Raw genomic sequence first — 25,100 nt, 5'->3', positions numbered from 1 at the left:
TTGTCACGAACGTCGCACTCGCTTACGTCACTGTCCTGAGACATTCTCGCAAAAAAATCACGGTTTTAGTAATCTAATTACCGTTTTTGCAATAGTAATCCCTTACTTTACTCGTTACTTGAAAAAAGTAATCAGATTACAGTAACGCGTTACATGTAATGTAAAATGTAAAAACGCGTTACTGCCCATCTCTGGTGGTGACGCATGGATTAAGCGTATTCAGTGATGTGCTTCCACTTCCAAATTATCATCTTTATAAATAAGTTTATAGAATGTTTTCAATAGTTTTTAATCAGCATTCTCAGTTTACAAAGCTGCGTCATTCAGAGGCCGTAGAGACAAAGGCCTCAGAGTCAGTGGCAAGGGTAAATTATGTAAAGCTGTACAAGCGTTACAACCTGTCAGAGATGTTTGTGCCACAAAACCAAGTTATTGCAGTGCTCTGCGTTTTTTTGGGGTTTTTTTTGCAAGCCTCCTGTTGGCACGCACAGACTATCTTTCTATCACTGATAAGTGGTTTTGTCCTTGGGGAATAAAACACCTTACAGCCGGCCTAAGCAAGGTCAAACCTCTCACTGTGTCCATCCCTTAGTCCCAAAAGTGCTGCTGCAGTGGTCATGCCATTTAGAGGGCAAGGTATGCAAAAGATAATTAGCCAAGTGCACCTTATGATGTCTCGTGTAAACAATACATTGCGGTAAAAGTCACCAAATAGAAATGTATTTCATTTACACTGGTGTGGAAATGAAAAGACAGAGCAAATATGCAAAATGATGAAATTGAAGGCAACTGTCAAGTTCACAGGCGTGTGTTCTGTTGTTGCTGGTGGGGAACTGGGACTATGTGCAGTACAGCGATGTCTCTTGACACACCAATTGCTGTTTAAAGATGCAAATATATTCATCTCCTGAGTGACAGTTCTTCGTGTCAAACACTGCAAGACCTTCCGCTGAGCATGTTTCTTTTTCTGCCTTTTTTTCTTCTCCCTCTGTCTCCCAAATCCTATCTCTAACTCTTTCAGGGGAACAAAGCAGCTTGTGTTGGCCAAGCACTCGGAGTGAAAATAGAAGCAATCATTTATTCATTGATTGAAACATCAGAGGACTAAGAGGCAGTGGGAGAGTGGGAGCAACAAAGAGCGGGAAAAAGACAGAATGGTTGAAGGACAAGAAGTAAAAAGGAGGATGGGAGTAGTGGTAAGTGAAATTGAGTGGAGATCAAAGAAGGGGAGAAAATTCTTAGCGAACATAAAGTGGACAGTGTTGTTTGAAAAAGAAGACATTCCAACAAATAAAGGAAATGTCAAGTGAAGAAAAACAAAACACAGATGATTGTTATTGGAGCTGACAGTAACTTGTAATTTAAAGGAAATGCATCATTGACAGTGCCTGTCGATGCTACGGCGTGCCTCCCGTCTTGGATGAAGATGATCAATTAATCAAGAGTGAAACTTGCTTTGCTGGGAGCATTCGGGTATATTAACATAATTAACAATAACCACCCCAAGGTCAAACTGTTTAAAAACCAAGGGCTACATCAGATAGCATGTTAACTGTTGAAGCCTGAACAAGTAGGACTTGTTTGGAAGGCCTCTTCTCTGTATAATGGACACAGCAGCGCAGTTCAAGTTTGGTTAAAACCGAACCTCTGAAGCACTGTGGTGGAGTGATGATGGTTTGCACTTGTTTTACAGTGACAGGACTTGAACACCTTGCAATTGTTGAGCCAACTATGAATTTGTCTGTATACCAAAGTATTCTAGAGTCAAATATAAGGGCATGTGTCCAACAGCTAAAGCTTTGAAATCATCATGCAGCAGGATAATAAATCCAAAGCACAGCAGCAAATCTACAATAGAATGACAACAGAAATACTGTGGATGAACATTCAGAGAGCCATGCATAAATGAATGCCCACAAACCCTAATGAAGTGAAGCATTTAGTTATTCACATGACTCCAAGTGACAATCAAGCTAAACATGGCTGACAATAGTTAATAGTCAAGTTGTTTAGCAGCAACAATACACTTGGGTGTATTTAATTTAGCAACCATGAGTTTTATTGCTTGCAAATACCACATTTCATTTGAAAGAGCAAGATTATGTTTTTTTGTGTGTGTGTGGTTTATTTAGGAGCCTCACTTTGCAATTTCTAAACACGCACCAGGGTCCGTAAATGCTCTTTTTCCACAATCCAAGTAAAGCGGGATTGTGTAATCTATGTAATCTTAATGAAGTAAAACCTTCAAGGCAGGAAATAAGAGCATTAGCTGTGATGTAAAAGTTATATCCATGTGAACCATCACAGGCTTAAGCACCTTTAAGACATGCACTCTTTTCCACTAATTTGATGGCATTTGAACATGCCAGCTTCATGTCTGAATGAGCACTCTGGTCTCTTTGCTGTAGTATTTGCCTCAGTCGTGTTACTAGAGTTGGACTTCACCCAACGCTGGATTCCTGCAGCAACATTAACAGGCACATAAAGACCCTCCATAGCGTTTGTGAATCTTTTTGAGTTGCCCAGTTCACTTGAGAACACAATAAAACAGTAATAGCATGTCAATAATTACATTTCATGTCACTGCTTTGTATGCTAATTTCCAGAAAGGCTGAAACATTTTCCCCTCTTTTAGTAATTTTGTTATTTTTAAAGGTCAGATCTAAACTATTTTGAAACAGACTGATGAAACCAGCGATTATGTATTCTACGTCTAATAGGGACTTAACTGTACTGATACACAGCACCTTGTAGCGTTTAAAGGCAGCAATCCGAGCGTCAGATTTCTCTATTTTATTGACACGAATCATTAACTATCTCATCTCAGATACAACACATGTCCAGCAAAGCGCAAAAAGAGTGAAAAGCTTTTGTCCTCAGCAAGAGTATACATTTAAACAGCATTATCCTTCACTAGCAGTGGGGGGATACATGACATGAGACAGGATTTATCCTGTAAAAAAACCCAAAAAACCCTCTCCCGACTACATGAGGTGGATTGAAAATAGAAGGGCCTGGTTTCCAGTATACAATACTAGATACATTCTGTTGTTTCTTTTTTTCTTTTACTTCAGAGAGATGTGAGCTAGATAGATTCCTCCTACGCAGTCCAAATAAACAAATAGAGAGGCAAAACTGGTGGCAACAGTTACAGAGATACAAAAACGTTAAAAAAAACCATTATTGCAAAGAAATTGAAATAAACAGAACGAGAACAAAATCGAAGGAAGCAGGAAAAAGGTAAATATCTCTGCAAACCCCCAAATCCCAAAGGCATACTACCTTGTTCCCCCACCCACCCTACCGCCCACCTTTTTTAATAGTATCATACAGCAAAAAAGACATTCAGAAGACCGGAGTGATAGAAAACACTCATGCAAAGAAAGCCTTTTTCACACATAGTCACCAACACAGGGAAATCATCTTAAACAACAGCGCTGTCAACAGTCAGTGCCTTCAGGTCTTTTAGTGGATGTTGTTATTGATGTTTTCTGTTTCTCTACAGACTTCTGATTTGCTACGGTACTTAATAAAAAGAATATGACACACAGCATCCATTAGGCTATCAAGTCTTCTGACTAGAGTGACCTCCCGTTTTTTTTTTTTTTAACGTTATGTCCATGGGACACGGGGATCCAACAGTTTATTATAACAGTCTTCGTTTCAGGACCCCCAATGACCGAAAGAAAAGTTCAGCCGGGAGGATTTCTGCAGAAGAACTGGAGCCACAGGAATGAGCTTAGGTTGATATTCCATGATATAAAAAAAAGGCGTGTGTTTTTTTTTGTTTTGATTTTTTTTTTTTTGGCATCTGTTCTTATTCTTTTAAATCTGATGTATTTATATCTACTTTTACAGTCATTTTCTATACGGCAAACAATTAAAGAGTTTCATTCCAAAATAAAAGACCCTTTAACAAAATTATGGCAGCTATTAAAATAAAGTCTACTAAGACTAAGAAGTCATGTTACGACCTTTTATTTACAAAAATGTTTTGCTTTTGACGCAATCATCTGTGATAATAACAGATACGGCTTCTTTTTCTTGTTTGTGATTTATCACATTTTGGAATGAAACCCTTCAGTTTTAGATATTTTTTCATATGCACATTCACTCTACTTTGCATTCACTGTTGATACAGTCTTTCAGAAATTCTTTGATATCATAAATAGAATGGTCTTGCCATAGAGTCTCTTGGAGCAGATATATTTTTGTATATAGTGAGATTTCCTTTACAGACAATATGCATTTATGGTGTTCGATCCATGTTCATGGTTACAGTTCCTCTGAGCGGATGACATGGAAAAGTGTGACGTTGTAGAGAACCTGGTGACCATTGTTCCAAGCGTAGAGTGCACGGTCACGTGGGTTATAGTCCAACATGGAGATATGTGAGTACTTATTCTGGAAGGCAATGTCGATGTACTCGTAAGTAGAGGAGTTGGTGGAGTAGGCATAGTAGACTTTGGTGCCTCCCGAGTAGCCATTGGTCACATACAACGTGCCACAGATCATAAAAGACTCGCCGGCACTCCGTTTGGGGTGGTTGGTGGTCCAGCTCTTGATGATCTGCAACGTGTTGGGGTTCAGCTTGCTGATAACAATATTCCCGGCATTCTGATTGGTGGCATAGACAGCCCACAGTCCTCCCTCGTCCACCATGAGGTCAATGTCAGAATGCCCTCCCCAGGCATAGTGATACGCATTATTGAAGCCTGCGTAGTCAAGCTGCCGGGACTTGCTGATGGAGGAGGTGCGGAAGTCAAACTTGATGATGACGTGGCTCTGGAATTTGTTGAAGTAGATGGAGCCATTGTAGACTACCTGACCTGTTCCTGACCACGGGTGGGGGAGCCGGTGGGACGTGAAGTTGTCTGCCGTCATGAAGTCATGCATAGACTTGTACTCCCGCACGAAGCGGTTGTTATGGTAGCCATCCATGTACCAGACCTAAGCATCAAGACGAGAGAGAGAGAGAATTAAAAACGCAGCAGTACTTCAAAGCTAGAAATGCCTATCATCATCCTTCCTGCGTGCCTTTGTGAATTCGAGAATCGAGCATGCACATCACACGCAGAATAAATCAAATCACATCGTCAACAAGCATCCCAATTAAGTTAGTGCTGAGACTTCCTCGAGGAGCAGGCGAAGCTGAAATCCATCTACTTCTGAATGCAAACAGTCAGGATGACAGCCGCAGGGTGGCATGCACCGGCCCCACAGGGATAATGCCCATCATTCCAGATAAAAGGCCTGTCTCAGCTGCTATGACCCAGCTTCCTGCTGGCCCCTGTGGAGGTGGGCAGAGAGCTCTCATTCCAGAGCCACTGGAGACTCAAATACTTCCTTGGTCACAGTGGGACTGATAAACCTAAAGACTTCCTCTACCTGGTTATATCTGCTGTCACGATTAACTTAAAAATGATTCACATCAAGAAAGAAGGACTCCACGGGGCTAAAAAAAAAAGTACTAAGGAAAGGTAAGAAAACCTTAAGATGAAAAGAATTGGGGCAGGCCTGTCTGCTTCCATCAATTAAACTCTGTTTTTTCTTCTCTGCCCTTTGACAGCGAGGAACATCTTTCATGGGTTCTGTTCAAAATGTATTAGTTTCAACCAAAGGAAGTTGCCGTAAGTCTGCTAAAAAATAATCGTAGTCAGCAGTAAGTTTCAACCTTGCTGGTAAAGACGTTTGTACCATAAAAATTCTGTGGCCTGTGTTGTCAGAACCGTTAGCCATCAGAAACTGTAACTGTACAGATGCACAGCCGTGTGCAGCTGAAGTTTTTACTCCCTCTGCTCGTGTGCGTTCCATCTCTTATTGATGCGTCTAATAAAGCGGGAGCAGAAAGGGCGTCTTCACGCTGAGCAGACGAATAAACTCTCTTTATTTCCAGCTTCTTGTCAACCAAGCAGCTTCCTGTTCAAATCGTATAGATTTATACTTGGTATTTATTTTTAATGTGTTTTAGTAGTGAAGGCAGGCCTATTTATTGAGCAGGAAGATGCACTTTGCAAAGGGAAATCAGATGCAATCGACTGCTAAAGTAATAGAGACCAGGAAACAAACCACACATTTCAAATAATGCAGAAATGGAACTACTTACTTATAAATCACATTAGCTCAAGTTGACATACTGATATTACTATTTTGTTTTATTAACAATAAAAAATCCCAGTAATGTTCAGATTAGTATCAAGACATCACAGCTCACGACTAAAAAATGATTCTCCTGTAATCAAATTAAATTTTGATGTATTTTATTTGGAAGTACAATGTTACTATATTTACATGCAACTATCTACATGCAACTATCACACTAGAATAAGGAGGTTAACAGGTCAGGATTTTACAAAAATAGTACATAAAACTAATTTATTATACAGGAAAATAAAATATTTAATTATTTTAAAGGAAATGAGAAATAATTACATGCAAGTACACTTTAAGTAGTGCCTAAATTATGAGTTTTTTACAGGAAAAGAGACACAAATTGTGCTGAAAGTCATTTTAATACTGTGTAAGTAATTTCCCATGAAAGGTTGCCAAGTTTAACGCACTCCAAAATATGGCCCATGCCCTGAAAAGTGCAGTGTACTTCCAATGTAAGGTCGGGAATTATATATATATTTTTAAATTTTATTGTTCAGAAAAATTGCCATGAAATTATGATGTCCTTACAGTTACTTACATAATAAATTGTGTTGTAACATTGCTTAAGCATTACTTAAATTTATTTAGTGTATAATTACTTCATTGTATCCTGTGAAAACCTGGGTTGCTACCTCCTTATTCTAGTGTACCTATTAAGTATCTGTGGGTAAATATGATATGAATATCAATATCCATTTAATTACAGTAGATTTATGCCTTTAAGGGCTGTAATACAAAGTGTTATCAGATTTTTTTCTGGATGGTAATCTGAACAATACTGGGCTTTTTAGTGTTGGCCAGACAAAAGTAGCAGCAGCTGGATTATAAAGTGTTACTAGAAATCTGAAAATAGCCTTGAGAAACTAGAGCCAGTGGTTTCTTTATCTACTAAAGAAGGAAAAAATAAGAAGTGACTTGACAGTTAATGGACTTGTCTTCCTAAATAACACCTGAGCAGATATTAGGTAAGTGCAGTTTTGATACCCAGCCCACACTGTGTGACTGTGTGCCACATACCCGAGTATCTCCTTCAGGAGCCAGAGGGTCAGTCATCCAGGAGCCAAACCTGGATCCGGACGTCTTGATGGTGATGGGGTCACTGATGCCTGTCAGTTTGCCGCATGCTGCAAGGAAAAAGCGAGATAGGAAATACCCACAGCAACGCCTGTTTACACATTTAGACCGAATCACAATTTCTTGCACGGGATTCATGTCATTTGCTTTGAATCCTGATGAATTTGCCTAAAGGATAAACGAGTCAAAGTCCAGCTTGTTGCTACGCCTTTCTCTTTGCGTGATGTACTGCACAAGTGGTGCTTATTATTCAGTTCACACATGCTAATGCCTGTTTTACTTTCTCCATGTGGATGTGTGAAAAAGTGAGAGAAGGATAGGATAGGAAAGGGAGAGCCTCTGTGTATTCTGTTCCTGCGTGCTACTTGTAAGCTGCTGTAGTGTTAATTAGTGCTGATTGAGGTGTTAAAGAATTTGACAAAACTAACATCGGGCTCTGTGTCCCTCTTGACTGAGAGTCAGTTAGACTAGCGTACCCCTTCTAATGAACACAGGCAGGAATGAGAGACATGATTTTACTAAACAGAAGCTCTCGCAGTGCATCTCTTCATTTAAGCTGCTTTCACACAATAGTTTATAAAGACAAGAGTCAATGAGATGGTCTTGACAAGTTAATTTCATCACATCCCAAGTTCATTTGAACAGCAGGATGCAACGACGCCTTTTGTTACAACTCCATCATCTGTCATGCGCTTCATTGCTGCGAAATGTCATTTTTACTCTGCAGTCAGACGGCATCGATTTCATTTGTGTTTCCTCTGCTTATCTTTCTCCCTCGGTTACCTGCCTCCCTCTATCTCATTTCTATCACCCACATAAAGAAACTTGTGGTTTTGTGTTAGAGTGTTTGTGCGTCTCTGTGTGCAGCATATGTCGTGCCTGTGAGAATGCGTCGGCATCGCACCTCAGCGGCGGCTGAGAGACAAACACATGGTCACATGAGCAGCATTTACTATTTCCAGTGGGGGCTTGAGTCCCATTACGTAACCCTCAGTGGGATTAGAGACTGCATTAATACATTGGCCATTGATTTATTTATTTCTTTTCTCTAATCATGCTTCTGTCTTTAAATGACACTACTATTGCAGTCTGCTGGACGGCCAGCTGATGGATCTGGATTCTGGAGTTGTGCACAAGGTCTAATCCCCTTTTGGCCTGAATATGCCTGGACTGAAGTACAAGGGAAATCAAATAGAAAACCTAATGGAAACTGGAGCTGATATAACAACAAAGCCCGCCATCAGCCCCAGAAACTTAATTCTGTTCATCTGGATGTAACGTTTTCAGTGGGAGAAACATTTCTTCAGTCTGAGTTGACTGAAGGATTCCCCAACCTTATAAACAGTACATTTGCATAACGACTGACACTAGCACCATAGATTAACAGCCCTTAGCCCAAAATGTGACGATTTAGAATTTCTACTAGAGGTACCTACATGAACAGGCTGCCTCTTAAAGTCTGAATATTTACAGTTATCTTGTTATTCAAATATATTTTTAGCAATCAGACCCCTACAAGGGTCACTTACTGCCATTATATTCAAAGGGCAGAAATCAAATATTTGGATCAATAATACGATTTGTAAATCGGTCACAACTTTAAATGAAGGGTCTATAGAATAGAAAAAAACAGGAGTGTCAGAGGTAGATTAAGCTGTTCTATCGTAGCAAAGATAGGAAGCAAAATGGATCAGGGGAAGCCTTGAAGGGAGAGTATGTGAAGAATGTTCTGGAGGTAAAGAGAGAGTCATACAGGATCATGGTTTGAAGCTGGAAATCAAAGAGGCGATGTTGAATGTTGTCAGAGAAAAAGGAGAAAGAGAAATGCTGAAGTTGGATGAAGCTGTAAAGGGTAGGGATGGGTATCGTTTAGGTTTTATCCGATACCAGTACCAAACCGGTACTTTTGAAACGGTGCCGGTGCTTAAACGGTGCTCGAACTGGTGCTCGAACCGGTGCTCGAACCGGTGCTTAAAGGATGAAGAACACAAAATTGGTCCAAAAACCTCTCATGTTCAGCTGTTTTTTTTGTAAAAAGATAACAATGTTAGCCTTTTCTGCAGCTATAGGGCATATATGGCATCACTCTGGGCTGGAAGCAGTGCTTAAACAATGGAAAAAACACAAACTTTGTCCAAAAACCTCTCATATTTAGCTGTTTTCCACTTTTTCTTTGGTCGTTTTAGCCTTTTTGGCCAGGGTGAAGGGAGCATCTGCCATCAAACAAGAAGACAGCCATGTAACTACGACGGTGTTTGCTAGTTCACCTTATGTGCATTAATTTAATAACGTGGTTAGCCTACTCAACGTAAATTACACACGGACAACATTAAGCTACTCACACAGAGAAGAACGGCTGCTGCTGCCATCATCATCCGTCATCATTTCTGCTACACTGACAGGGCTAGGGGCCAGGACTCTCCTCTTCGGGTTTTTGGGGGATGTTGCTAACTCCGGGTCCGATTACAGGCACCACACCCACAGTAGATGTGCTCGGTGTGAGGTCTCGCAGCAAGCTATCAAATACGGTGCATTTCTCGGCTTTTAACAAAATGCTATATGTCGCCAGGTGTTTCATCGGATTTGAGGTGTTACCTCCTTTGCACAGTATCACAGTATCAGCTTAAAGCACTTGATGCAGGGTGCTGAGTTTGCATCTTTTGCTGTGAAGTACAGCCAGACTTTTGACCGCTTCGCCTTGGGCATTTTTAATCTGTAGCTCTGCTCTAAAAGAAAGTACGTACCTGGGCCCGCCTACTACGCTTGCAAAGGTAAAATGATTGGCTAGAATCCAAAGTGTATGACATTTCAGGAAAAATAAGCACCGAAATAAAGCACTGAAATGTGCGCTGCTTTTCGGTCTGGTTACTACCGTTTATGTGAGAACCGGTGCCATAATGGCACCGGATACCGGTACCCATCCCTAGTAAAGGGTGTTCCCGGGGGGGAGAGAGAGGGGTGACAGGAGTAGACTTCAATGGGCATGTAGGTGAAGGGAACAGTGATAAGGAGATCTTGGGTAGATATGGTCTTAGACAGAATGTAGTGGATTTTGCAAAAAAGGCTGCAGTGAACATGTACTTCAACAAGAGGGAGGCGCACGGTCACATAGGAATGGAGGAAGGTACACACACATGAACTATCTTACACAGAAGGTACAATCTGAAAGAGAAAGAGGAAATGACTGAAGGTAGAGATAATGATGAAGAAGGAAGAATGTTGTGCAGAATTCAGGGAGGAGATGTAAATGAGGCTGGACACTAAAGAAGAGGAAAATGACTTATATGGTTTGGCAAGGTAGAGAGACTGCAGTGGAAAGGATGTGCAGCATGTTGGGGTGATTAAGGATAGAAATGGAAATGCATAAATGAGCAAAGTGAGCTGAGAGAGAAAGGGGTGGATGGATGAGGAAAGATGGTTATTGTTTAGTAAGGAGGAAAAGAGGCCCGATGTGAAGAGTGACATACCTGTGTGGAGATGTCTAGGAGAGAAGGCAGTGGACCTTTTAACCAGATAAATATAAGTGCATGAGAGGATGTCTGAGAAATGAAGAAGAAATGTACTGATGCAAGGAGGAAACAAGGAAGACCTCAGAACAGGCTGATGGATGTAGTGAAGGAGGACACGCCGAGGGTTGGTATGACACAGGTGGATGTTATATGGGTATAGTATGTAAAGAAATTCTTTCGTACACATGTTTAGCAGGTATGGCTAAATCATAACACATAACATCTTCCTCCAGGTGTCATAAAGAAGTTATCTTGTTTCACAAGTCTATGAGTTCATTTAGGCTACCTAGCTGTAATAGGCTAATAACATTGTTTTATATATATAGTCAGTTAGCTACGCTGGTCGTAATAATTTTAACCACTAATTAGCTATCCACTTAGTCTTAATGTGTGGAGAGGGAAAGAAGCCCCCACCGCTCTAAATTACAAAAAGATTTCATTTAAGAATTAGTATTAAGAAAAGGAGGAGGGTTAATTAAGGAAAAGAGAGAAGGTGATTTTGGTGAGCTGTTTAAAATGACAGAAATAGTCTAATTTAGTTCTTTACAGCCAGAATATAAAGGGAAACCAGTGGCAGCAGAGCAGGTAGCAGAGGGCTTGATGTGCCGGAGTGACCTTCCTGCTTCATTCATCAGCATTTCAGTGTGAAAAGACTGGATTTGCCTGAAGCTCTCAGTGCCTCCACAGTGCTGGGGCACAACACAAGGTGATTTATTTATTTGATTATTGCCCAGCAAGCTGGCATGTCCTCTTGATCGATGGCCATTGTGTCCCAGCAGCCGTTGGGCTGTTACTTTCTCCGGCACAAAACAGCTTGAAGGACAGCTCTGCGGGGACCCTAGTTACTCTCTTTCACTTTTCCCACTCGCCTTCACTTTATCACTCTTTCTCTCTGTCTCCTTCTCAATACCACCTTGTATTAGAGTCTCCTGTCTGTTAAAAACTTTGCTCTATTTTTTTTCCTCTCAATGTTATTATTCAGATGCAAATGCTGCGAGTGACCTTCGCAAGCTTAATCTAAGTAATGCAAGTGTACCGGACTGTATTTGGTTGCACTACGCATGAGTGCGTCTGCAATCGTGTGAAGATGAAAGGAATAGCCACCCTCTGTTCTGCCTGAGCCAGTCTCTCGCTGGGTGACCTCACCTTTATCTCATCTGATCTTGCGCACGCACACACACACTTAGTCACTCCCGCTGGTCCCTACTCTCCTATCTTTGGCAGCCTGACCATAGATGTGTGAGGGGTGGCATGTTAATTGAACTGGGAGTGAAAACACAGAAAAGACTCCAGGCTGGTGGGTAGTGGAAGCAGATGTGGCTAGGAAAAAAAGAGCAGTGTATGCTGAGATAAAGAATGGCACGAGAAACAACTGGTGATGAGAGATTAGGTGTGTGTTTTTGTAGTCTGTTTGTTCACTCTTAATCCCTTTAGAGCATGTTGACTGTCTTTTTTTTCTTTTCTTTTCTTTTCTTCGCCAGTATAACCAAAAGCTTTTCTTTCTTTCTGTCATCTTCCGCTGCGCATAATTTGAAACAGGGACACAATATACCCGCGATGTGCCGCGTGCAAGTGTCCCTGCTCTCGTAATATATCTTAGTCAGTGTAGTGTGGGTGTGCATCTATTAGCACTGTGGGATGTGACAGAGGTGTGAAAAGATTCAGACAGGGGCTAAAAGCAAAAAGATAGGATGTGATGAGAAATCGCAGACTAAAAGATGAAGAAGCTCGGTAGCTCTCGTCATCCTCAACCATCCCTGGGTGCGTGCAGGTTGCAGGTTGGTGCTGTGTCTAATTATGTATTTTTTTTAGCATCCTATTTGATTTGATCATCCAATTAAAAAAGATTGCAGTGTCCCAAACAAACAGTTAAAAGGTAGGTGTGTTGAAAAGAAGGAATCCAAAATTTCAGGAACCCAGAACCCATTCAGGGGTTGTTTCTTTGCAGAAAGGGTGAATAGGGTTTATAGACAGTACTAAAAGCAGAGAACATGCATAGTCATGTTGTGGACTTCCTTATTGGATTACTTTCAGTTTTCAAGTGTAGACCCAAGATAAAGCCTTTAAAAAAGACCAGCACGTACAGATGAGAACCGTAAGATACACTGTTGTTTTAATACCGCTGAATTATGAATTTTAGTGGTAGATCGTTATAGCCACGTGTGATGTTCTTATCATGTGTTCTGTATTGTGCCAGTATGCCTGAGGATCTCTTTCTAGCCATTCAACGTACTCATGTATGTCAGTGGGCTTGTTTGTGCATGCATGTGTTTGAAGCAAAGTGTGTGCCAACAGCCAATAACTGTCTGTGCCTACCTAATTTTTGCATGCATGCTCGGAGTCTCTCCTCAAGATTTGACACTCTGTTGTGGAGCTCCTCGTAGTCATAGGCCCCCATCTCCTCCTGAAGTTCGCTTAGAACTGACGTCAGATTCTGGACCTCCTCCTTAAACTGCAATACCAATTTGGCATCGGCTTTGTACTCCTCCAACACTGGTATCAACGGTCTAAGCTCCTCCATTTTCGCTTTTATGGCCTGAAAGGGTTAGAATAAGCTCGGTTGAGTGTCATGCGTGGCAAAAAGGAGAGCCCGCTGTCCATAAAAGAAAAGAAAAGAAGGGGAAAATAAACCAAAACACCTGTCTGAACCTGACTACTCTAACTCTATCCTGCCTCTTCTCTCATCTCGCGACACCCGCCCCCTGCTTTTGCGTGTTCCGTGTCCTGTGTTCTGTGCGCGTGAGCTGCGGTGTTCTGTTTGTGCAGGTGTGTGTCTGAGCGGACAAACCCAGAAAATACTCTCCACCCGCTGTGACGAGCAGAGCAGGTGGCTCCGTCCCGGAAAGTGACCAGCCGATAAAAAGCAAGCCCTCGGTACACCGACAACAATTGGGAAAGCTCTTTATTGGTCATCATCGTTTAAAATGCAACATCGTATTAAGGGTTACATGCTTTTACATGTCACACACAACAAAGTGTCTCGAATTGTACGTCTATAGTTTTTACGTAAAGATTTGTTGAATAACCAAATATGCATTGACAAAAGCCAAAGGAAAATAAAATGAAAAACAGCAATTAATAATAATAATAATAATAATTATGTATTTACGTTTTAAAAAAGCTTTTAGATGGAAAACTTTGACAGCAGTAACATGCAGGAAGAGATCAGTGGTGGGTTGGTTTGGGAGAAGGGTGGGGTTTCTTAGTCTTAATGGTGCTAAAGGTAAATTAACTGTTTGACGCCCAAATGCTCTCAGTACTGTGGCCCAGTTCAGGGGAATCTGGAATTGACCTGCCTCTTCTTCACCTGTGGCTCTCTTTACATGTCTTAAAGTTAGCCCTGCAAGCAAGAAAATGACAAACTGTTGACAGGGGCTAGAGCTTGCTAACCTATCTAACAGACACACAGACAAACACACTTAGTATATGCACTTAAGACATGTTACAGAAAACAAAACTGCACACATGCACTGAAAGGCGCTGGCAGCACGGGACTGCTGAGCATGCATGATTGACAGGATTGCAGCAGTGCAGGTGGTGATGGTATGAACAGCTGTAGGAACACAGGCACGCTTGAATTAGTCTCAGTAACTGCAAACAGGGCTGGGTGTTAACCATACCCCATAATCAGAGGTGGCACTGAATTTTTTGTGACCTTTTTTTAAAAATGTAGACCTGTTATCACTTATGTGTTGCTCAATAGATGAGCAAGCACATGGCAAAAGCGGGAAGAAAAAACTCCCTTTTAACAGGAAGAAACCTCCGACAGATCCGGGCTCAGGGAGGGACAGCCATCTGCTGAGACCGGTTGGGGGTTGAGGGGAGGAAGACAGGACATAAAGACACGATAAATCCCTAAAGCTCTAGTAAAATCTAGTAAAAACTTGCATCAAACACTCCTCTACCCTGTTTGCAAAAAAGGTTCATTAACATGTGGACACGAAACCCTAAAGAAAATCTCCTTGGAGGGTTTAGTGTATACTAGATGTTGTCAAGGAGGTTTGTCCCAGTGTGCAGAGATCTTTGTGCCCATCGTTCACAGTGACTGTAATTCATGTAAGATATCTTCTTAAATCTCCTCCAAGCCCAGATTCTCTATTTAACGTGATTTTTTTAAATGAATTATGGCATTTTGTGTATCGATTTATTTTGCCTCTTTAATTATCCATGCAGATTTCTTGGGATGCAATATGGTGATTTAGGCAATTCTGAGTTCTCTCCACAGTGGAAACACTCACACACGAAATGGGTAAGCTAAAGAAGCAGCTATGAAGGAATGGCGCTTGGATCGATGGCTCGAGAAGTGGATCTTTTACCTTGTATTGCTTGGCGATGTTCTGCTTATGGTTCTCCTCCACCTGCCTAAACTTGGTCTCCAGACCACGAAGCTGAACTTCCATCTTCTCTACATACTGCAGGTCCCTCTGGGTGCGCTGGTCCAGCACCTGGATGGACTGGGTCATGTTCTGGACCTGTACGAATGAGCAAGAGTGGTTGAAGAAAAAATCTCAGTCTGCATTGTAATTAGAATAGGAGACGCAGAGAAAAGGCAACAGACTTTACAATATGGCTTGGCGTTCGTCTCGTAGTGATTCACAAACTCTGACATCAGGCCAACTAGTCAGGGGCCTCAGACACATGGCGCAAGTGTAGGATTCATACTGTTCAGACATTTGTTTTCTCCAGATCTGATGTGGTCCAGAAACATGGCTCATCTTTTATTCATTAGGAGGAATCTGCTGTTGTCAGTAACTGTAACTGTAGTGCTGCTGCTACAGTATATGAATGAGCAACTTAACCTGCAGGGTTCTATGAATGTGCTTCTGTAAAATGGGGGAAGCTCCCAGTGTATGGGCACTCAGCTGAGTGCATCATTAGATATCATCTACTTACAAATAAGCTGCCTCCTGTGATGCCTTGGGTTTTCGTGAGCTCATTAGAGCATGACTTCTATTCTTGTCCAGCAGGCAAAAGACCACAAACATGAGCATATATATGTGTGTGTGTGTTTCTATGCATGTCTTTGTGCGTGACAAAAGGTCAGAGGAAGTAACAGTGGGTCCCCTGGGTCACACTGTATGACTTTTGATGGCTGGGGAGGAGTTAGGTGATAATTACCTTCTCCAGCAGCTGCCTCAGTTGTTTGGTACGGGCATCTCGTGAGCACATGGACTGCTGGGGTGCCACCACAGTGCAGACACACCTTCCCTCGCTATCCTGGGCTGAACTGTACACCTGCCACGACTCCTCTGGGTTTGCTGGCAACACCTGAAAACAAAGGCATAGATAAGGGGAGGGGAAACAATAAAAAGACAACAGGGTAATGTTTCTTTTTTTTGGGGGGGGGGGGGGGGGGGGGTTGCCACGCAACAACCTCCTCGTGTTTATCGCTTTATTATATTTATAACCATCAGGACGCCACAAACCTTTAGGCTCCACCCATTTTCGCCACTATCACCTGTGTGTTCTAAAGCAGCCAATCGTTGACAGCAGAAGCCTGTCCCGTCATTCAGGGTTGGGTGTGTGTGAACCCTCAGAGTATAATGTATGACGTCAAGAACATGCCCCCCCCTCGCTGTACCTCCTCCCACCCCGATGGATAACACTAGTTATTAACCTGCTGACGGGACGACGGTGAGGATGGAGGGGTGACTTTGACAAAGCCATTCATCACTGCATCAGCGAGAAAAGGAAACAAAAAAAAAGATCACTGGGGAGACCTGCTGATTAGTGAGAAGGAGCGACTTCACGTGAAAAACAAAACGGAGCAATCAGCCACTGTCAGTCTGTCAGTCAGCTGCAGTTTTCTAGCAAAGGATGCGCTGACAAAGAGAACCACCAGCAAGCACCCATCTTTGTAGTATTCAGTGTAGTGATCAGCACTGTTACACAGCTCCCTGTAAGAAAACAACTAATTGTTAACTAAACCCCGAAACGTGTGATATGTGCAAAAAAAGAGCCATAAATCATTAAAACAAAAATGATTACAAAAAATATGACATTCAAGATTAAACTCTGTTTCCCGAGTTTAGTGAATTTAATATTTACACAGAACAGCCTTCAGCGTTCATTGCTCTAAATATCGCTGCAAATCATCCACTTATAATATTACCCTGGCACAAACACAGCTCTGAGAGTGCCAGGAAGCCTGACAGGGAAACGCTTCATTCTGACTCTCATTGACACACACACACACACACACACACACACACACGCACACACACACACACACACACACACACACACACACACACACACTGAAGGATATAAAGAAAGAATGAAGACTCCTGCTGTTACAGAGCGAATATATAAGACTCCTTTGAAATGTTTTTCCCCCACGCCATTCATTTTGCAACACCGCGTCTCTTCACATTTGCATCCACATCAAAACTACCAAATGATAACTTTTCATTAGTGGGGGATGCTCATATCAGCAGTAGCAGAGGCAACTGGAGCAACATCAAACGCAAGAAGGAACGAATGTATTACGCTCTCTCCAAGTCTTTTTTTTTTTCTTACTCTTGCAGGCGCGTGAATTTCTGCTCTAAATTATAAACCAAAGGCACCCACGAGAGTAGCTCTGTGACTATATCTGGACTGAATTTTAATTGGAAATTTATTTCTTAATTGTTATTAGGATTTATTTTAATTTTTGTTCCTTTTTTTTAAGCCAGCCACTGGCAGTAAACAGTGAAACTCACTCCTGTGCTCCGGTCTGGGTACCCTCCCTGCGCCGCCGTGAGCCTGGTGGTGTTGAGCCCCACCAAAGAGGGGAGGGTCTGCGACATCCAGTTGGTAATCATCGCCATGGTGCTCAGCACGACGCCGATCTTCAGCAAAGGCACCGACATCTTTTGCGCTCTGCTATTGACTTTTTCTTCTTCTTCTTCTTTTCAATTTAAGTCGCCTTCATTCTACAGACTCCAGGGAGAAACGAGAGAGGCGAGTCGCGGTGCCCAGAGCATCTTCGTGTTTCACCCGGGACTCCGGCTCGGCTGTTCTTTTTTTGGACATTTCCACGGAAGCTCCGGCGGCAGAGCGAGACTTGGTGGGTCGGGACGGAGAGCAAAACTGCACGGCGCGATCCGGTGCACGGATAAAGTAAGAGGAGGGGGGCTAAAACCCGAGAGCAGCAGCTGGAGACGTTCTCTGGATAGCTCCTCTGCCCGCGTTGTCCCGCACACTGCCGCCTCTCCGGTTCGCCGTTACTATTTCGTTCACGCCCGACGGTCCGCCTCCTGCCTTGCTGCGCTCTGTGATTAAGTGCCACTGACTACACACACAGGCGGCTCCAAATGGATGTGAAGAGGAAGGAGGAGGTACTACGGATCTATCTATATCACCAGACGCAATGATGTCAGCCAGGTTGGGTCCAGGTTGGGTAATATCTGGGATTGCGCCTGAAGTCGCTCATAGTTGGGTCGACACTAACTTGTCCCCTGAGGGAATGGCAATGAGCAGTGCGACCGAGGTCGGCCCACAATGATGCTGCGGGATTATTTATAGCAGCAAGCAATGACATTTCTTTCTCCACAGCCCACCCATCAAAAAAGGAGGATTAAAGGCACTTGGACACAGGCGCAAACATCATCGCGTCCTGCATGGTAACCATTGTTAACTAAAACAACCGCTGCAGCAGTAGTCGAGTGTGTGACAGACACACACACACACACACACACACACACACACACACACACACACACAAATGTAGGGTGTCGCACTGCAATGGCAGTGATGTGGTAGGGCTCGGAATATGTTTTATTGATGGGATACTGGAGGCTTCAGCCCAAAACAAAGGATGAGCCTTTGATTCGTGGAACTCTGGCGCCACCGTGCAACAGATTCTGGCATTGCTGGGAAAAATGATAATAATTAAAAAAAATTAACAATAATACTAATACTAAATGTTTGAAATGCAAGAAAGAAAGAAAAAAAGACACGTTTACAGGAAAGCGGTTGATTACTACAAAAAAAAACATACTTAGTGTTTTTATTTTTTTCCTCATCTATTGATTATTTTAGGTCTTCAAATATTTTAGGCGTGTTTTCAAAGCCAGTTTGATTTTGTCATCTTCAGCAGGTGTGTTTTATTTTATCAGCTGGCTATAGCTGCTCAGATAATACCAGGAAACGTCCAGAGCCTGAGTCTAGACCAGCAGATCTATGGGGCACTGCTCCAGCCTATGGGCTAAATTGTAGTACTGCATGATACATGAGGTCCCCCAGAATAGCAAAGAGAGGTTTGGGCTATTTCTGTCAGCTCCATAATGCATTTCACTGGTGAACTGAAAAGCTGAGAGGAAAGTCTGCGCTCGCTGCACCTATGTGTTCCTCTTACTCTCTGTCTGTTTCGCTCTCTGGCTGCTCTTAATCTCTCAACACTTCTCCCTGACTTTTGAGGTGAGAACTCAAAAAGAGGCGGCTTCAACGTGTTGCAGGGATCAGCTTCACTCGGGTCCTCACCCTGTGTGTTGCCGTGCAGTTCAGCAAAGCACAGCAGGGGGTCTCTAACAGCAAAGCTTTGTAAAGCATGGATTTATTCAGGTTTCAGGCTTCACCGTTGTGGATTCCACATCATTCCAAAGCTAGTGACCCCCACATTTAGTAGGGCCAGTTATTTAATATAAAATGATCGACACTGAAGCAAGAGGAAGGCCACAAGTGCTCTTTTAAACTCACCGATCATTCGTTGACCTGCCAGAAAGCCAGACAAATCAAAATCTTTTATTAGAACTCCTCAGTAGCCAATCAGTGTTTTACACATGCCTACAAGACCTCAAGTGGATGGATGCACTGGAAGCATTTGCACAGTTTTAGTTATACAAGTTAATGCAATAACCCTACACAAATACAAATTTGATGGAGAGGTGTTGCTCAAATTATACAATCCTTTTTATTTTTTTTAAGAATGTGGTTTGTGTTTTGTGGGTTTGCCTTCATTAATGTCAGTTTGCAATACAAGATGTGTAGCTATACCAGGGCAAATAAAGAAGCGCATCCAACCACAACAAAAATTACCAAACTGGAGACCAAGAAGTTACCAGAAAACATTTAAAAGCTGAGCATTAGCACAAAAGGTGGTCTCCCACGACCACAGGCTGCTGTAGTTTGTAGTGAGCTGATGTTTATATTGCATGCCTACAGCAGGATAACCACTCTGTCACATTCAGTATCCAGTTTAATAAAGCGGAGAAGAGAAAAATTCACATTTCCAGCCTGCATGTGCACTACAAAATGCACCGTACCTCCACCTACTCTTCTTCTGCTCTCACTCTCTCCCCTTTGCTTCATCGCTCAGCCAGCCATACTGAATAATAAATAGCTTCAACCCCGCCTGCCAATCACACCACGCATATTGCAATTCAGCTCAACTCCATCTCTGCGTTCTCACATAAAATCTGATTGATTTCTCTTTCTTTCTTTTTCATACATTAAAAATCCTTAACGGTTTCAAACGGTTTCTTTTGTTGGAGCTTTTTTTGTTGTTGTTTAAAGGGGAAGACATATTGGCAGCTTTCCACTTAAATGAGAAAGAATAGCTGCGTTATTTTGTGTCAGAGTGGTTGTAAGAGTGCGCGACATGTGTTGATAGTCTTTTTTTGTAGGATGATCATTGGATGAGGACTGACTGTTATAACTGCTTCATCTATCCTTCAGGATGTGGGTTTGCAGCTCGGGGTTGAGCCACTAGGTGAGGAACAGATGCCGTTCTGGCTGCTTACTATTCTGCTCTATGTGAAGGCTAGTCAGTCGCCAAATCCTTCAGCAGAGTGGAGGATAGAAGGTGAATGAACGTGGGCAGATTTAAAAGAGAGAGGTCGTCGCTAATCAGGCATCCCCCCGCTACTTTGAAGAGATGTAAAGAAAAGAGCTGTGGCCGCCCTACGCTGTCTCAAACTGCGTGAGAAGCAAGGTGGTTAATGTGGCCATTATGAGGGCGGCATTGTTCAGCATCACAGGTTGAGGGCGGGCTGCTTGGGTGTTTTTTTTTCCTTTTTTCTTCTTCTGATGAGTAATCTGGCAGTGAAAAGCTCTCTATCTTTTAGAGTTTAGATCCACCTCTCACTGGATATATTTTGGCCTTCAAACCGGGAGGCAATGTGGAGAGGCCCGGCTGTCCAACAGCAAAAAATGCACTGCAGGTTTCCAAAGCAGGAGTAGAAATAGGGCCTGTCAGTGTATTTTGTCTTTTTGGGCTTCTGGAAGGGAGCTGACAGGTATTTCTACAGGCTAATATGGACTTACCTTTGAACAGATGACACACACTTCTCAGTCCATCGTGGAAAAACTGTCACTGTAACTTGGGGCCGCACATCGCCACGTGGGACTTGAAGAGAATGTCATGAAAATCGCCATGTTTTTCCACTCCGCTCCCACTTGATGGCTTTCATCAAACTGTCCAAACTGACCCCGATGTGTCAGCGTTTCTGTTGCACTCTGCAGCTGAGCTGTAACGTCCGGTCCCATATTTCAAACTTGTTGCCTCAGTACAGAAAAAAAGACTAAATGTACACCAGTACGAACTCTGTGTAAGGTTAGAGCTTTGATCAAATTACAAATCAAATACCAGCTAAATGTCAAAACCAGGCTTATGTTCTCTGAATTAAAAAAGAAAAAAAAAGTTCGCCTCACAGCTCGCTGACATTTCTCATAAAATTGTGGAAATCAATTGCTGGCATATTTCTGTCAAAGTGGTATAACGCCAATATTGTTCTAACACGTTGTTGCCAGGGCCAGCGGGGCTTGCAGCAACCTACTTCTAGCACATTGTATTGAGTCTGTCGCTTGGATTATATCACAGACACGTTTACTGATAGTACCTCAGTGTCACTCTGTCACTTTTATTTGTTTTCTGTGGCCTCTAATTAGCAGCCGCAATTGAATTCACACAACAGAGAATTCCATAAAGTATCACTTTGTGCTGGCGCAAAGACAACTAAATGCACAAATTCTCCACGGCACGGCCCTGAAATAAATAAACCCACTTCCTCACTCTCTCCCCAACCACCAAAGCCTGTTGTTTGTGATCATTTACAAAGCAAGCAATTTACTGCAACAGTATCTGCTTTATGCATTTCTACAAATGGTGTTTAAGCACACCATGAAGTAATTCATAGTTCCAGTAAAGAATCCCACATCTGCACTTTAGTGATGGGCAGTGTTTGAAAACTACTGAGCTGAGTGGCTTGACATTGCTGGACTCAAGTGTTCGTTTCTCTTCACAAAGGCACCAGCAAGTCACACTGTGGTCACGGAGCATGCTCAGAACACCTTCTATGAGACTCTGCATTTGGTTGTGGAGCCCCTCTTTTAAAAGCATCCTCCAACAATGGCCTCCCCCCACCACCACACACACACGCACATACATAATGCTACAGGCAACCCTTTTCTATCGTACTAGGATGGTGCTGCAGCTGATTAATCGGACCAGTTGATGATGAGGAAACTGACCGACCGTGCAGTCCTCTCCCTCTATCTGGCCCGTTTGTCAGAGGCACTGAGCGGGGGGCTCTCCTGGACCTGTCCGCGCCCCGTCAACCACAATGTATTCACATCGTGTAATCCCGCCCGTTAATCTGTTTAAGCTGGGGTAGGTTGTAGAGGGCTAATTCACCCGGCTCTTTCATGCGAGGTAAAGCGGGTAATCTCTTACTGGATCTGGAGCCAATTAACCGCTACTTCGACCTTTTAAAAAAAAAAAAAAAAAAAAAAAACCAAAAGGTGGAAAAATGGCGTTAAAAATTAAAAATCAACCTACTTGGGTGAGTTCTGTGCCCATGAAGATGAGGAGAATCAGAGTCAGGAGCTTGCTCGCAGGCTGCATCTCTTGCCTCCGGTGTGAGTAGACCAGCGGTCTCACATGCAGATCCAGTCCCTTTGCGTCCCCCCGCACAGCAGTCCTTTCCGCTCGGCTCTCTTCTCGCTCTGCAGGTCGCCCGATTCTTTCCTCTCTTTTTTATTATTCTTATTCTTGTTATTGTTATCGCGGTTGTTATTTTTTTATTCCTTAGCAGCCCGGCGGCAGACAGCAACAAATCTGTTTGACGGAATCGTCTCTGTGCATATTCATTTCATATCTGGAGCCTATCTTCGGTGCCTCTCCCTTTCGGTCGTGGCCGCACTTATTTATCGCTGCGACGGACTGTGGTGAACATTGGGCTGAAGGCGCGCGAACAGTTTCGGATACACACGCTATAAACCTTCACTCTGATATCGCCAAAAGTTTACCTCCCCGCCTCAAGCTTGCCGTATAAGCTCTCGATGACAAAAAAAAAAAAAAAGGGGGGGGGGGGGGGGGTGGGGGAGCAGTGACGGCGCTGTTCATGGTCCTGAAAGCGGAAGCTGCATCGCCGAGAGAGGGAGATTTAAATTGGCAAGCGAGCACAAGGGTGGAAGGCTTTCCAAGATCATTTGCTGCCAGAAAATCCATCACAGTAAAGAATTGAGATTTATTCTTTGCTGACTTTAATGCCAATCACAACCACTAATAGATTCGAGTAAGTAATTTCACAATAAAGCACAGCTTTGACTGTCTGAATATAGGCCAAGTTACATAATAGGAATGTATAGGCACAGGCTAATGCATTCAGTATTCCCCTGTGGATTGTTCTTTCCTGACACTGTAGCTATTTGTGTATTGTGTAGGCTTAACAAAGAACAAAATGAACAATGCTAATAATTTAAAAGTCACATATGAAAACAACTTGAGGAAACAGAATATGAAAACTGGGGTGTGGATGGATCTAGCAAATAGGTTCGACCCTGCATCTGTTTCTATACATTCACATACCCTAGACCTACTAGTCTTAATATCCAAACAAACGTGCATATCCTTTAAATTGTAAACAGATACATGAGGGGAAAGAAAACCAACCTAAATCCATATTTTCTCAAATACATCCTCCATATTCCTTAATTTGTGTTTGTTTGTTTTAAGTATAACTTATTTTTCTTGTATCTTCACCCCCAACCGGTCGCAGCAGATGGCTGCCCCTCCCTGAGCCTATTTCTGCCGGAGGTTTCTTCCTGTTAAAAGGGAGTTTTTCTTTATCATTGTCGCCAAACTGCTTGCTCTTGGCACCCTTTTGTATATTTGCTTCAATGCGGAATAAATTCAGAATAAATCTTTCTCATCTCATCTAAGCCTAGTGGCAGGTCATTCCACAATAATATGTTCCACCTTTAAACTTAGCTCCTCTGCAAAAAGAAAGACTTCTAACCAACAATGCTCCTCCCTGAGCCTGGTTCTGCTGGAGGTTTCTTTCTGTTATGAGGGAGTTTTTCCTTCCCACTGTCACTACGTATCTACCAAAAGTGGTCTTCTCATTTTGGGAAGTTTTCTCTTTATATTGTAGGCTCTTTACCTTACAATATAAAGTGCCTTGAGATGAGTGTTGCTGTGATTTGGTGCTATATAAATAAAGCAGAATAGAATTAAATTGAATTCAACTGAACTGAATTGAAAGCACTACACAAACTATCAAAACCTATAACAAAATCTACTCTGTTATAATGAAATAAGCATCTTCAGCTACGATAAATTGGTAATATAAATTGCATTTCATTTTACCATATCAAGTTTCTACCAAACACCTGGATTCAGATTGAGTTGGCTTGACATATGTCCACTGGTTTCCTCCAGAAACAGAGTAACATAAATTTTGCAGGGTCTCTCTGCCAGTGATTTTCACATCATCCTCAGAGCGCAGTGCTGTTCGCAGTATATTGCAGCATTTTTATGGCAACCCACAGCCATTGCCCAGAATGTATTTTATCCTACAGTAGAGCACAGTTTTAATGAGAAACAGTATGTAACTGTCAGAAGTTGGCCGTATTCTTACAGCAGATTGTTACAGTGTTTACTGATGCCTTTCTATGTAAACATTTTAATGTTTAGCAGATTCAGCTGATACTGTTTTCTCCACCACTGATCATTTATTAGTTGTTAAACACATTTCTTATGATACTGACTTCCAAAAGCAACTCTGACAATGATCTCTTTCCTCCATAAAGACGACATTTGACAACTTCCCCAGTACCCTTATTGAAGAACTTTGAAACCTCAACATGTATCATTAAAGCCCTTGTTTGACCATTAGAAAAGTTTAGTTTCTAAGGGTAGCCCTAGTAAGTGATATAGGCAATGCTGACCCTCACTAATTTCTGATGCACACTGAGTCATTTTGTTCAGGAAGCAGGCCTGAAACACGACAGACATAGCTCAGATCAGAAAAGACAAACTTGGGTTGTTCTTAGCACGTGTCCGAGGGGAAAGCCTTAGCTTTATAAAAAGCTAAGTAGCAGAAAGGACTCAAATGTGTTCCATCACTTGACTACTTGAATGTTTCTTCCAACCTGGGATCA

At 42.5% G+C, this 25,100-nt stretch overlaps 1 protein-coding gene across 2 annotated transcripts; it reads right to left on the bottom strand.

Annotated features, from left to right (window-relative positions):
• Positions 1-2,778: 2,778 nt before the first annotated feature.
• olfm1b (olfactomedin 1b) lies at positions 2,779-23,011 on the bottom strand. Of its 2 annotated transcripts, none has more exons than XM_082541186.1 (6): positions 22,495-23,011; positions 15,855-16,004; positions 15,053-15,208; positions 13,053-13,272; positions 7,171-7,277; positions 2,779-4,950 (listed from the first exon to the last, which is right to left on the bottom strand). In XM_082541186.1, the coding sequence occupies exons 1-6, from the start codon at positions 22,558-22,560 to the stop codon at positions 4,276-4,278; spliced, it is 1,374 nt and encodes a 457-aa protein (XP_082397312.1). In that variant the 5' UTR covers positions 22,561-23,011; the 3' UTR covers positions 2,779-4,275. The 2 variants fall into 2 exon arrangements, with proteins under 2 accessions (XP_082397312.1, XP_082397311.1); XM_082541185.1 differs by lacking the exon at positions 22,495-23,011 and adding an exon at positions 17,438-19,542.
• Between the last annotated feature and the right edge of the window lie 2,089 nt (positions 23,012-25,100).

The sequence above is a fragment of the Aulonocara stuartgranti genome (assembly GCF_965226115.1).
Source record: "Aulonocara stuartgranti genome assembly, chromosome: 7".
Lineage (NCBI taxonomy): Eukaryota > Metazoa > Chordata > Actinopteri > Cichliformes > Cichlidae > Aulonocara > Aulonocara stuartgranti.
Note: the sequence above shows the minus strand (reverse complement) of the source record. Positions and strands in the feature narration are given on the sequence as shown.